The following is a 15242-nucleotide window of genomic DNA, read 5'->3' on the forward strand; positions in this document are numbered from 1 at the left end:
GTGTTCCATACCTGATCGCTCTGGCGTGCAAAATTCCTCCCTCTTCGCCTTGCTTTTGCCTCACCTGTTATTTCTCTCTACCTTGTTAGAATGATAAATGACTCTGCTCAACAACTGGCCCTGTTGTGATTCATGTTAGGAATATTTAGTGGCTGTCGCCTCCTGTACTAGGATTAGCATCCTCATTCAGGACTCTTAAGAGTTGCAGATTATCCGCATAGTGCGTTACCGGGTTTCTCTTCTGCTTCAGAGTTCCCCAGCGCTCTCCCTGACTGACTCACCAGTTAGCTATAAACTGTGGATTTTAACAGAGCTGACGGGCGCACAGCCCAGTGACAATGGTCCTCCTTCCTGCTAGCCACTTAGTATCCTGACTGCCTTTTTCACTTCTGTGTGAAGAATGCTCCTTGTTAAGAATATGATTGTGCATGTGAAAGTGAGTCATAAGCTTGAGCCTGGTGGGTTTTTGAGGGGAAGAGTTCAACAGTTGGTGGTAATATGGGTGAGAGTTACATTAATCTGGTTACTGGATTAAAAATAGTCTTTCTCCAAGTGGATTACACAGAACTATTTTACTGATGTTGTTATGGAAACAATTTAGGAGGCTGCTTTCTAAACAGCAATTCACTCCATGAGCATTCAATGCAGCTTCCTATAAGGGTGGCAAAATAGTGGAATTACTACATTCTTTTAAGATAAACGGGAAGGTAAGTAATGTTCTGCAACTGTGAATTTTGCTAACACTTCATGAAAATGTTAGGTTTGCACAATGTATTTTGCCATTGTATTCCCAATTTGCTCAAAGATTAGGTTCACAATAAAGCCGTTTTTGCACTGCAAGGAACGGTACGGAATGGAACGGTTTCAAAGTAGGGCTGACCGTGTTTGCATTAGAACTTCCGACCGGTTCCACCCGGCCCCTTGGAACCACAAGAGCTGTGGTTCCAAGCGGTGCTGCTTAGAATCAGCAGCTGATTGGTTTAGAGTCAGCCGTTGATCGGGTCTAGCTGGCTCTCACTAAACTGTTCTTACTGTATTTTGTAGAGTGCTCTTTTAATACTTTTATTATTATTTTTAATTTGCGATGAATTCCCCTCAATATTCTGCTGTTGCCTGGCCCCATGATGAGGTAATTTTTTTTCCTCCGCTTACTCGCTGATGAACGAGTACAGAATGAGCTAGATCGGTCAACGAGGAATGAGAAAGTTTTCCGCCGCATCTCTGAGGAAAAGGCTTCGGTCGCTGCATTGAAACCATTGTTTAGTTTCAAAAATAATGATGTCAGGTACAGCTTCGATGGCGCCCTCAGTTATATACAAACACAACAGGGCTGCAGTACGGGTGGAACCGGACCGAAGCGTGCCTTTCCGTTCCGTACCGTTCCGTTCCTTGCAGTGCGAAAACGGCTTAAGAGAGCAATGTAAAAAGCAAACTACATGTTAAATGACATACCAGTGTGCATCTTGTGTTCAGGATGAAATACTGCTATTTTTCCCAGACAAATAAGACGTAATATAGAAAATACTCTAAATGTGTTTGTGGAAAAAGTGAACTTATGAAACATATTGCTACTATTTCTAATAATAATACAGTAATAATAAAGTAAACTGATGGGAATATGTTTAGAAATCCATGTTTCCCTAAATGGATTGTTTTTTTTAAGAGCTTCAAGTTGACAAATTGGGAGTGGGATTATTCCTGAGGAAAACTGTGTGTTTTTCATCTACATCACCAGACCGACCCAAATTACAATTTAATTGTGTAGTGCATTGCAGCAACCGGATTTTCTTTGAAAAATCAAAGGAATGTTCTGTAGCTGATAGAAAGCTGACTTTGTAATTGTCTTTATACGTCTCTGACGGTTCAGGTCCGAGTCCATTTGAGACCTGAATCCTCATCAGCAGTTTCCAGCTATAATGGCTGAGCTGTGTGCTGACTCTTGATCATTCCTTCTTTGGTCCTAAAGTAATTATAAAAGTAATTATCAGTTTTGTTTTTATCCAACAAAACCGATAAGTTTTGTAGTCACAGGGACAAAATTTGTAGACACAGGGAAATTGACTGAGATGATTTTAGTTTTTTTGATGATAAAATTATGATTATGAGGATAAAATTAATTCTCAAAAATACAATTTGTCCAATAATTCTGTCACATATCAATAATCAAGACTGAATGATTATTGTTCACGTTGAACCTGGGGTTTCCCAACATGAGCCAGCAACCAGGGAAAGCATCTGAAAGTTGAAGAAATGTGGCTCTTCAGGACTTAACTTATAATCCCCTGTATGAAGCTGTGTTTATTATGCCTTGTTGACATTTACCGCAATCGGTTTGTGTTTCCCCTGTAGAGTTAGTAGATCCCTGTCTTAAATGTTACATTTCCATTTACAGTATGTTTTTTGTGACGGAACAGGATAAAAAGAAAAGAGCAACTTAACACATTCAGCTGCCCTCCAACCTCTACAGTACCATCTTGATGCATTATTTCTTCACTGTTCTGAATCAGGAAAAGCTTCTTGACACGAGAGACCCAAATCACTTGACCATTTTAATAGTTTGGCACATTTGTTTTTTTGCAATTACTATCCTAGAGTGTTTTTTTTTTAATGAGCATTATTTGTCTGCAGCTTTCCTTTCTTGCTTATCAACTGGTATTTCAAGGGCCTTTTTCTTTATGATTTGATACAGTAATTAACTGTAGAGCTTATCTTTTGTCTTAAAAACACATAACCAATTTAATTTGTCAAGCATATCAACAAAAACACTGTGGCTGTCTGTTAGATTGTGTGGGTTGACACTGCCTCGCAGTCATTCCCACTCTCAGGCGGTTTTCTCTGCTCCCAGTCCTATTCTCTGCCCGGAACCCCAATTCCACACTTTAATCTCGGTTTTCACTGTAAACAGCCGACTATAAAGAGGACTTTGAGGGAAGGATTCACTGAGAAATCATTCAGATTTCATGCACTCAGCTTGGATTGCCTATTAAGGCCGTGGGTATGCAAAAGAGTGATTTGCATTTTTTTTGGCCATGTGATATCTGCTGGAGCTTTAGAGCTTTCTTTTGTTGTCATTGGGCCCTTCGTGAAAAGAATACAGAATGCAAATGATGGTTTCTCATGCATGATGGGGCCGTCATCGCTCAAACTAATGTTCACCCAATACTTAGGAGAAAACAACCATTTCCAAGTCCAGTTGAATACAAGTTCTTCATACATTATTTAGTTTTTTGGAAATTATAAAAAAACTATCCTCAGTAAAAAAATAAAAAATAAACAAGCTGATAAAGAAAAATGTTGTGAAACCTCTGGAGATGGTTGTGCAATTTGGGATACTTCATAAGATGAAGAACAATACTGAGCTCCTCTTAATCAGCCATACAACAACAGAGTATCTTCAGTCAGAGGCTTTGTCAGAGCCGCTGTTATCCAGATCGCTACAGAAGATTCTTCCTGCCCCCAGCCTTCAGTGTTTACAACTCGTTAAAAAACAGCACAGCCCATGTAAGGAGGCCTTTGTCAAGGCCTCCATGGCCAAGGTCTCCACGACCATGGCCTCGACTATGTCCATGGAGGTCGATTCCAGCCACCAGGACGAGTCTTGGTGGCTGGAATCGGGCCTGGTGACCTGATGTCTTCCCCCTCTCTCATGACCTACTTTCCTGTCAAACGACTCTCAAATAACGGCCACTAGAGCCAATAAAACCTTAAAAAATTATACAATAGACCTCTGGATGACTGCCTTAGTGCCCGTACCATCCGCCTGTTCTAGGTGAAACCCTGCAGTTATAGAAGCATTTAATTTCCCTTTGGGGTGATTAAAGTTGTCTTTGAATTAAATTGAATAGATATCTCATTAGATGAGCGAAAAGTGTGATCTTTTTTTGTTTTCGTTAAATAATTTAAGCCCACGGCTCTGAGAGTTCTCCAGTGAAGTGACTGGAGGAGTTTATGGTGCGATCCATTCAACCATAAATACTGACTTCCTTTTTTGGAGAATAATGGAACTGAAACCCAAGCAGCGATAACCCTGATGATATCACTGTGGTCCGTTTTCCCAGACTTCAAAAAACTTCGTCTAAATCTCATTAAAAGGCGTTATGCAATTGTTTATGCCACCTGGTGAACAGGATTTTTATTTCCCGTCATTTGTGTCTATGAGACGTTTTGATAGATTTTTTTTTTGAGCTTTTGACTTTGTCTCATTTTCTGATTTTTGTCTCCATTTGTTCTGCAGCCATTTCGTTCTCGGTCTGCGTGAGCCCGTGAAGATGGTGAAGCCAGACATCCACACTCTGGCCCACCACCTAAAGCAGGAGCGGCTGTATGTGGCATCGGAGAAGCAGCTGATCCAGAGGCTCAACAGTGATGTGCTGAAGACGGCTGAGAGGCTGTACCGGGCGGCCTGGATCGCCAAGCAGCAGAGGATCAACCTCGATCGGCTCATTCTCACCAGGTCAGGCCGCCATGAGGCTTTCTGTTTGACTTGGGAGGCTTTAGAAACCACAATTTTACATAAACCACCCCTCACAGAAGAGTCGGTGGAGCTTATTCCTGCCATGAGTCTGAAGCATAGGTCATTTAACTCTTTGAAGAATCTTGAATTAGTACAAGTTATATTTAATTTCCCTGCGGGATCAAAAAAGTATTTTTGAAATGAACTGATTTCAGGGTTTTGAGTGGACCAATCAGGAAGCCCAATGTCAACCTTTCAAGACCAACTTTGCTATATGTCTGTGATCATTGTTCACCGTTTAAACTCTGTTTTAAGTTTTAATCATGTGTGGAGCCATTGTTGTGAGAAAATCAAAAACTAAATGTCTGTTGAAGCAAGAGTTTTTTTTTTTCTTTTTTAAATCATATTGATTATGAAACGTCTTTGTCCTATAGTGTGGAGGCCTCTCCGGCTGAGTGTTGCCAACATGCAAAGATGCTGGAAGATACGCAGTTTATTGACGGCTACAAGACTCTGGGTTTCCAGGAGACGATCTATGGCGAGTTCTTGGCCAGACTGAGGGAAAACCCCAGACTTGTTGCGTCCTGCCTCGTGGCAGGAGAAAGACTTAACCAGGAGCACACCCAGGGCGTCATCCACAACGTCTTCACCTCACTTTATGGCAACTGTATCATGCAGGAGGATGAGAGCTACCTGCTGCAGGTCAGAAGTTCAGAACAACAGTCTGGCAGGCATACGTAAAGATGATTGGCTTTAACTTGTATCTATTTTTTTTCCTGGCAGGTGTTGCGATACCTGGTAGAATTCGAGCTGAAGGAGAACGACAACCCCCGCCGTCTTCTGCGACGTGGAACCTGTGCCTTCAGCATCCTTTTCAAACTCTTCTCAGAGGGCCTGTACTCTGCCAAGCTCTTCCTCACCGCCACCCTTCACGAACCCATAATGCAGCTGCTGGTGGAGGACGAGGATCACCTGGAAACCGACCCGGCCAAGGTGACGGAGCGCCTCACCCCGGCCCAGCAGGAACGCTTCGGGGAGAAAGGCTCTGAGGACTACAAGCAAAGAGTTCAGGCGGCTGTGGAGGCCAACGAAGCCAAGCTGGTTGCCTTGGTGAACAAGTTCATCGGTTACCTGAAGCAGAACACCTACTGCTTCCCACACAGCCTGCGCTGGATCGTGTCCCAGATGTACAAGACTCTGTCGTGTGTGGAGCAACTCGAGGTGGGCGAGGTGCGCACCATGTGCACCGACCTCCTGCTGACCTGTTTCATTTGCCCGGCTATAGTCAACCCAGAACAGTACGGCATTATCTCAGATGCGCCCATCAATGAAGTGGCTCGTTTTAATCTCATGCAGGTGAGGTTCCTGAAGGATTCTATCTGCACTTATTTGCACATTAAGATCACAAATCAACTATCTGGTGCTGTTCTGCTTTTCTTCTACAGGTGGGGCAGCTTTTGCAGCAGCTAGCCATGGCTGATGATGATATAGACCCCAGGAGGAAAAGCAGTTTGTCTAAGTTTGATAAGGTGATTCCAAACTATCTGCACACTGGTTGACCAAATTTTAGTATTTATTCTTAGTATTTGATTAAAAGGGCAGTACTTAACAGTCTAATGCTGTGTAGTTCTGAAATGATTAATCGGATTAATCATGATGAATCAATTAGACTAATTTAGTTATTAATTAATCATTAAGTGGAGTATACACACTCAAAAAAAAGGCCATTGGCTGAAAAAACAACATACTCAGAGCAGTAATTAAGCCAAACCTGTACGGGGGAAAAAAAAAAAACATTTTACATTTAGGGTAAAAACATTTTTGTAAATCTGTTAAATGTGCCCATTATTTAATCTAATTAATCATCAAAACTAATTGTTAGAATAATTGATTATTAATTGTTAGCTGCAGCCCACTAGTTTAACTCAGGTATCAAGGTTCTTTGTGGAGGAGACACTTCTTGATGTGCTTTTAGAAAAACTTCTCTTTTGCTCTGTCCGTGTTTCCAGAGCTGTGTTGCCGCTTTTCTGGATGTGGTGATTGGAGGACGAGCAGTTGAGACCCCGCCCATGTCCTCCATGAATCTCCTCGAAGGGCTCAGTAGAACTGCAGTCTACATTACTCACAGTCAGTTGCTTGCACTGGTAGGTTTTGCTAAAGCGGTCCAAAAAAATATAATGTTCGTTTTTTACTTTTGTTATATCCTTACAAGTGCAATATAAGGAAACCATCAATGTGTTATATCAGAATTTTATGTGATGGACACTCACTGTGCATAACTGACAGGTATAAGGGAAATGATTCATGGTGGTTTTTATAATTTGTTTTTTTTACAGATAAAAATCTTAAAGGTGTGGTGTACAATGTTCTTCCAAGGCTTACAGCAATTTAAGGAGGGAGCGTTTATACAGAGGAACACCAAAGCAAATACATTAAGGAGTCAAATGTCAGGGGCTTCCTATAACTAAAAGGAAAACTGAACTGTAGAAGCACAGTATTAACAAATTTAATTTCTCATTCTAGTGCCCAAAAGATGATAAATTTGAGTGTTTTTAAAAAATAAAGTGTTTTATACAGATAATTGTATTAAATTGATATGCTTTCTTTTCGAGTTTTCATATCTACATTTTTTTTCCCCCAACATTTATTGATTGGTTTTGTTTTCCCAGAGTTCCAATTAATGTAGTTTGCACATACACTACCCCCCCACCCCCACTACATTTCGTTTTTTCAGTTTTCACTCATTTTAGGCGTCTCGATCCAACAGTACTTGTAAAAAAAAAAAAAGGCGAAACGGTAAAAACTGAAAAAGATTTGATTAAAAAAAAAACTGGAAGAAAAATAAACTTTTTAGGACCCTAGTTTTAGAGTTATTGCTAAAAAAAAATCTTGAGCTAAATATTCATCAAAAAATATATTGGGAAAAAAAAGAGCCATTTCAGTTTTTTACAGATTGCTCTTCTTGGATCAGGTTTAGACTGTCCTCAGTATGATTTTTGCAGGTAAAAGTGTCTGCTTCTAGATGTGTGAAGCTGATAAATTTTTGCATCTGTAAGTTCAGCAAATAGTGGTTGCACTCAGGGTGGCTATATAGAAATACACACCATACATCTGTGTCTTCTTGCTGTTCAGGTTTTCAGGTTCCATTTACTGACCTGTTTGTAGTGATGTCATGTTCAGATATAAGCATGGTGTTCATGCTGGAAAGCATGGTATGTATTTCTATATAGCCACCCTGAGTAAATTTTTTCATTAGTAAAAATAAAAGATTAAACTTTGTATCATTTTCCAATCACTTTTTGATTGTGTTGTGTGTCTTAAAAAACTCTTAATTTCTTTTTAGACTTTAAAATGTCAAGTATAAACTTGTTCGAGTCAACCAACTCACTTCTCCAAAACAGTTTAGGAATTCATTTGATTCTGAGAAATGTCTTCCGTTTGTATTGTAGGTGGACTTCGTTCGGAGCGTAATGGCAGGCGACCACCTTCGAGAGGAGGAGCACATGGCCCTGGAGACTCTGCTGGCTAACGTCCCCCATTCTCGAACCGTGAAGAGCAACAGTTTGGAGCTGACTCCTTCCAACACCCCTCAGCTTTCCCCAGCTACAACCCCTGCCAACAAGAAGAACAGATTACCTATAGGTACCCCTCCTGTGCTGCGTTCTCCATCTGTGTCTTCTTACTGTTCAGGTTTTCAGGTTTCATTTACTGACCTGTTTGTAGTGATGTCATTTTCAGATATAAGGCAATAAAAGATGTGCACTAAATCTCATAAAAATTAGAACGAAGCAGAGCTGAGTGGTGAAAAGCTGTTTCATGGGAAGCTAATGAGCTACTTTTCAGCTTGTTACAGGGATAATTAGCATGCCCTGGATTCAGGTTCAATTACAGAAATGACAACCAATTAAATTACCATATATAAATTAACTATTTTAATTGTAATGGATAGAAAAAAAGAAGCATAGAGCACTGCCATTAGGATTTTTTTTCTCAAATGGTGGTGTTAGCAGCACTCTTGCATAGAAACAAACCACTTGTGTTTGCTTCTTTTCAAACTCAGATGTTGTTGTGATGAATTCTCAGATGCTGTGTTTGTTCTGTCTCCAACTCCCTACTTTGTCCTTCTCTTCTCCTCTCGTGCTGCCATTGAATGACCAGGACAACATTTAGCTGCTATAACATCCTGGGACCCCTCAACCACCACTCTGTCTGCTCACATTCCATTAGTAACCCCTTTTGGTGGGTAGCCTGTCGGTTAGCTTGGAGCCTCAGAGCACCTAACCCACTGTTGTTGTCGTCTCACCCAGCCTTCGTGTCAGATAACGCACATTAAGCTTTAGTCCGTTCTCCAAGACGCACAATGACCACCGTGCTTCTGTTGCGTAGCACTGCTGTCGTCCATGTGTGCACAGAGCTTTTACTGATCATGATAAAGAAAATGTTTTTTTTTTCTTTGTTACTGATTTTGTTTAACCTGTTTTTTTATAATTATTTTTGCTTCGCCATTCATCAGATTTTGGCTATTCGTTACCAGGTAGAGTGGAGGCAAAATATTATTTTCTTCTGTTCTGTAGGACTGCATAGCATTCATATTCGAGCCAGCACTAGTATACAGTGGAACTTTAGAAAATGTCATTTTATCTTAGTGTAAAAACAAAACATATTTTCTCTTGATGTGGTCTGAACTGTGATCACAGGCCAAATACTGAAACCTCCAATCAGCTGCAGGATGAGTCTCAATTTGGAATCTGAAATCTGCACTGGCCAGGAAAAGTCTGACCAGTGCATCTCCAGTTGCGATAAGTGCCGTATGTAATATTTTGAATACAGATGTATACAACAACTTTGGAGTTACTGGCACTTCTAGTACAGATGTGTAAGAAGTTTTAAAATAAATAGTTTATGAGTAATCTCCCACTGAATGTTTTCAAAAATATAACCTCTAACTTAATTGAATTTATTCGGAAATGGGGAAAAACACAATTAGAAATAATTAGATTTATATACTAGAAGTGTCGCTTCTAAGAATCCCTTTTAAAATAAACATTACTGAAGCACATTTTTAAAATTATTTATTATTAAAATGTATATAAAAAATAAACTCTTGAATTATCTGGATATTTTTTAATTGGTGGAATTGGAAAAATATATTGTACTAGAAGACAGGACGGCATAAAAAGACATGTTGGCTTTTATTTTTTATTTTTTGGAGCCCATGATAAGCGATGCATGAGCTTTTGTATACGTCTGCATTTAAACAGCCTAACAAATTAATTGCTGCTTCTAATCCATACACAACAGGCATGGGACGGTGTGTTAACCTTGAGTAAAAATTGCACAGTATATACGCAATGAGTTATAATTAAAATGTGCAGATATAGAATTAGGTTCCAAGTAAACTTGGTTATTGTGTAAAATATTCTACCTTTTTTTTTTCCTCCTGTGTTTTCTAAAAAGCAAGTAAAACAAACTGCAAATTAGCTTGTTAATTAATCAAACCATCTTCTTGGATAGCCAGCCTGCAGTGGGCTGATTAATAAGCATGCAGGTCATGGCTTGTCAGCTATAGCCGTGGTAACAGCAAAATCGTAATACAATTGGTGCCCGTATCAGCCAGCTGAATAGCAGTGTGCAGCACTGCGGAAATGGCAGCACTGCATTCAGCTGAGCATCATGAGCGATGTAGAGGTTTGAACACCGTGACCTTTTTAAATCCTGGTCACCGGTAACCGACCCATGCCTAATACAGTTAAGTAATTCACTTTTATTTATTACTAACACCTTTAATATACATTAAAATCATATTAGTTTATATTAATAGCTGTCTTTGTGTCGTTACGGTTTTATGTTTTCTTTCTTAGACTTGTGATTTATTAGGGTTTTTTTTTTGGGGGGGGGGGGGGATTTTTTAAAGGTTTTTTTTTTTTTTTTTAAGTTTAACATTTTTAAAATACGTTGTCTTTTCTCTGTCACCTACAACCCAGCAGCTGCTCGCAGCCGTAGCCGTACCAACATAGCCCAGGAGGGGGAGGCAGAGGCCAGCTCCCAGGAGTCCCTGCAGGAATTGATGCCAGAGGAGGTGCTAGTAATTTCACTCGGAACTGGTCCTCAAACTGTCCCTGGGATGATGTCAGAGAATGAGGTAATGGGACTTGAATTAATGTACTCATTTGGAGGGGGAGATGATGATGTGATAAATTCAGCCCAATATTATTTCCTGTCACTGAAGGGGAGTGAGACCTCTCATCGTCTCTACTATGCATTTTACATTCCCAACAAAGAAATGGCAAAGAAAATATGTTCGTTGTGGAAAACTAATTCTCTACTCCAAATAAAATTTGAACTGCTGTCGTTGAATCGGGTAACCCTTCCCCCCCCCGCTAACCAGAAGGACTCTTGTCAAAGCAGGATCAGAGAGCTGGTTTCTATGAGCTGTCTGTTTATCCCTCCTCTGCTCTGCAGGTTTTGAACTTGCAGATGTCTGATGGGCCCCAGGGGGACGGCCCGGCTGACGACACTAAGCTGCATGGTAAACCAGACAAAACCCTGCGCTTCTCGCTGTGCAGCGACAACTTGGAAGGAATCTCAGAGGGTCAGTCTGCAGCCTGAGGTCAAACGGTTAACGCATGCCGAAACACAACTGGTTGACGTTTTTGTGTATTTTTACAAGAGGGAAGTAAAATATTTTTCCTCTTTTCATGCATAGATGAATAATAAAAAACAAATAGAGCCAGTATTCCAGTTTGATAAATAAGGTCACGACATTTCGCTTCTGTTGACTCATTGGTATTTATTTATTGATCTGTTTACCAATCTAAGGACCATCCAATCGTTCCAACTCTGTGTCCTCTCTGGACCTGGAGGGAGAGTCCGTTTCCGAGTTGGGGGCCGGCCCGTCGGGGAGCAACGGCGTAGAAGCGCTGCAGCTCTTGGAGCACGAACAGGGTGTGTACTCGCACCTCTAAACATTCCTAAAGCATTTAGCATGATACGTGCACAATTATCCACAAAATGGGCCAGCTCATTTGTGATGAATTTGTGATGATCCGTCTCCTTCAGCTACCACACAGGACAACCTGGATGACAAACTGCGCAAGTTTGAGATCAGAGACATGATGGGTCTGACGGATGACCGTGACATCTCCGAGACGGTCAGTGAAACCTGGAGCACTGACGTCCTTGGCAGCGACTTTGACCCAAATATGGATGAAGATCGACTGCAGGAAATAGCAGGTGCAGAACCTCCTTGTGCTCTTCATATGTGTATAGACTTTCACTCTGTGCATCAAAAGGTAATTAATGAACGTACACAAGTCATTTGTTTACTGAACACAGAGACCGTGTGTATTTAGGGAAATGGAGGGAAATGTCATCACCTTGTGGCATTTGGGTGAAACAGCATCCAAAAGCACATTTGTATGTCTTAGCCCCCTGCTGCGAAATGTAGAGCACATACAGCTGTAGTTAGTTCATTTCAAAAAGAGAAGCTTGGATTTTATTGAAATTCATCACAAAGTGATCCATTTCAAGCATTTATTTCTGCCAATTGTTGCTTACAGATTTTAGGAAAAAAAATTAGCTTCTGTAAAAATTTGAATATGCAATGAGACTTTTTCTGGTTCATGGAAACGTATGTCTATGTACAATATGTGCACTCAGGTTTTAATCAGGCCTCCATCTACATGAATGAGTGGCATAGCATCAAACAACCAGAGGCTCTGCTGGGATCTTTAGAAAACCCACACTGCTTCTATAGCAGCCTTCAAGCTTGTCTGCATTGTTGGCTGCTGTGTATCTCATCTTCCTCTTGCTAATACTTTGGTTTACTATGATCATTGCGCCAGGTATTGACACTTTTCCCAGTGCTGGCAGGTGCCAAGTCTTGCTGGAAAATGAAATCAGCATCTCAATAAAGGTTGTCAGCTGACATAAGCATGAACTGGTGTGCTGCCCTGACTTTGAACTTGTCTCCCAAATTCATCACTGAGTGTGGAAACTTCACACCGGATCTCACACAACTTGGATTCTGTGCTCCTTCATGCTTTTTCCTTTCAAAATAAAATGCTACTTTTACTTTTATTTGAAAAATGTTACTTTAGGCTTTTTTGGGACAGTGCATTTGCTTATCATGTGCGAAGACAATCAAAATTAATAATCAAAATTATTGTATGCAGCACTCTGTGAATATGCAAGCAATGAGCTTTTGTAGTTTACCCTGCTTTTGGATGTCAACTACTGTTAGTTTGACAACTGTCAAGTCAGCAGTGATTGGAAAAAACCCATACATTTCTTATTGGTCTCGTATCATCTTCCAATTATCAAAGAAACTTTTTTTTTTTTCCACTTGAAATTCTAATCATCCTTCAAATGATCATAAATAGTGCAGTATCTGCTGAATCTATTTACATTTCAAATTCAATAAAATAACATTCATTCTTTTAGTATAATTGAATTTGAGATAAAAAGAGTGGCGAGTTGCTGTTTCTAGAGAAATAATGCAGCTATGGGATTTTAAGTGATTATTTACAAGGATGTAATGGATAGAGCATTCTTTAAACAAGGCTAAAATTGTGATGGGAACACTGAGGTTATGAGCTTAAAACGTTTATTTACAGCCCAACCAGAAAGGATCGTTGAGCTTCTGTGTCACTGAGACCCTCACCGTTTTTTGTTTTTTTTTGTTTGTTTTTTTGCTGCTGTTTTTTTTTTTTGTCAGTACTCTTTCCCCAGCTTATTTCTCCTCCTCTCTCTTCGCTGACATTCACTCAGTCCCCGCAGTCTTATTGACCTTGGTTCCTTCTCATTTGCATCCACCATTTTTCATTCTTCGGAATATGGCGTTGGGGGACTTTTCCATCATTAAGTGAATTTACAGCGATTTCCTTATGTGTTTTCTCCAAGGGATTGGGTTATGAGATGCACATTAAATATCCATTAATACCTCATTATCCCTCTGATAAGATTACCATGATAATGAGGCAGAAATTCTAATTGTTTCACTTCTTGTTGTGCCACTCATTTAATCATCCACCTGAAAGACAAGTACTCTGCGCCCCTACCTTGAAGACTGTAAACATGGACAGCGGGATGGAGCGCTCCCACTGTCAGTGAGAGGCCTGCCCCTGCCAAAAAGCAGCACACTCTGTTGCCTGGGTGCCGGCATGTGTGTGCACTCAGTGTTTATGCATGTGCTGTGATGTGGAAGCTTCACTAACCAGGGAGTGCACCTACCACACAGGTTGACTTTTTGGTCATGAGCCGTGGACACCGACTCCCACTCACACCTGCTTGCCCAGCTCCCCCCCTCCCTTCCTCCCCTGCATTTTTCCGCCTTGTTAAGTCACGGCTTCCCAAATGGAGATAGAGGGACTTTCTAGGAGGATGGACAAAGCAGTAATTTGGTTGTGAATTATGCCGCACTTAATCAGCAGCTCTAAGTCGTGGCCCCGGAGGCCAGTATGGGATGAGATGTTCCTATTAACCTCTGACCCTTGGCAAAGTGGTGCATCCACTTGTGTGTCCCAGTAAAGCATATGACACCTTAGTGTATCTATGTGCAACTCTGTGTCAGTCCTTTGATGGGTCATGTTTTTGCTGATCGCAATCCATTGTGCTGTTCAGTTTAAAATAGCTTCAAGTTTTTTAAAATTAAGACCTTAAATGTCTTAAATTCTTTTTTTTTTTTTTTTTTTTAAGTTGGCCTTAAATACCTCAGGCACAGGTTCTAAATTTTGTTGTAGAGAACAATTTGATCTCTACAACACTACATATATTATGTGTAGTTCTCGCGGGACTTCAACCCATAATGTTGATTATGGGTTGGTGCAAATTTATCTGCAGTTGTCTGGATGACATTCATTGTAGCCATCGGTTATTGTTTGTTGCCAACTGGTACGATGTATTTATTTTCGATTTTTCTTTTGTACGTCTCTGTAGTAATACAGGTCTTAAATTCCATTCACAATGCCCTTAAAAAGTCTTGAATTTGAGTTGGTGAAACCTGCAGGACCCTGTAAAAGTTATTCATCAATTGATAGAATAGTTTTTATAATATAGGATGAGACAAACAAAAAGCATTTTCAATTTTAATGTTTTTTATACATGATTAAGAAATTACAATTACAGTTACAATTACAGTCCCCTGTGAATTCCCTTTAAGGATAAATTAATAGAAAGCAATTATTTTTTTATTTACACTTTCTTCTTTTCAAGTAATCAGTGTTTTTTAACCTTACGTTTACTACATAATCCATCTCATTCTGGCTCCCGTACAAATATGACCTGACAAAGAGTGGCACTGTCATTAGCTACAGGCTGAACGAGGAGGATCCATATCCAAAGTCTCACACAGAATGAGCAGGATACCATAGAGGTTAACAAATGGCTCCAATGTTCAATGTTGGAGAACTGCTGCAAAGAGTGGTATCTTTTTTTTCAGCGATTCTCCATAACAACCATTAGACGCAATCTACATGTCTACTGGCTATTTGGTACTATCATAAATATAAATGTGGAGCGTGCTGAACTCTAATGGGACTTTAACTTTCTGCAAGGAACCGCCATTGAATATGTTGACCAAAGTTAAATATTGAATTTTTCAGTTCAAGATTTACTGCAACAAACTACTAGGGCTGTAGTGATACAATAATCTCACGATACACTACACTACACGATATTCTGCTCACGATACAATATATATTGCGATATTCAGCAAACGATACAATTCATAACACTTTTGCGATTTTTTGAAAGATTTTAGAGGGACAGAGTAATTTTAGTGACATTTTGT

The 15242-nt window shown here is 40.1% G+C and overlaps 1 protein-coding gene across 7 annotated transcripts in view; it reads left to right on the forward strand.

The window, feature by feature from the left end:
• gapvd1 (GTPase activating protein and VPS9 domains 1) overlaps positions 1-15242 on the forward strand; it is a 37928-nt gene that overhangs the window by 5240 nt on the left and 17446 nt on the right. For 2 of the 7 annotated variants that reach the window (XM_008419199.2, XM_008419202.2), the window contains exons 2-12: positions 4235-4453; positions 4888-5155; positions 5237-5809; positions 5899-5982; positions 6463-6597; positions 7903-8095; positions 8612-8692; positions 10438-10595; positions 10916-11045; positions 11273-11398; positions 11513-11686. In XM_008419199.2, the coding sequence (XP_008417421.1) occupies positions 4269-4453; positions 4888-5155; positions 5237-5809; positions 5899-5982; positions 6463-6597; positions 7903-8095; positions 8612-8692; positions 10438-10595; positions 10916-11045; positions 11273-11398; positions 11513-11686 (2107 nt within the window). In that variant the 5' untranslated portion in view covers positions 4235-4268. The remainder of the gene's footprint in view (positions 1-4234; positions 4454-4887; positions 5156-5236; positions 5810-5898; positions 5983-6462; positions 6598-7902; positions 8096-8611; positions 8693-10437; positions 10596-10915; positions 11046-11272; positions 11399-11512; positions 11687-15242) is intronic. The other 5 variants (XM_008419200.2, XM_017306817.1, XM_008419205.2 and 2 more) reach the window with 3 other exon arrangements.

This window comes from Poecilia reticulata, linkage group LG9 (genome assembly GCF_000633615.1).
Source record: "Poecilia reticulata strain Guanapo linkage group LG9, Guppy_female_1.0+MT, whole genome shotgun sequence".
Classification (NCBI taxonomy): Eukaryota; Metazoa; Chordata; class Actinopteri; order Cyprinodontiformes; family Poeciliidae; genus Poecilia; species Poecilia reticulata.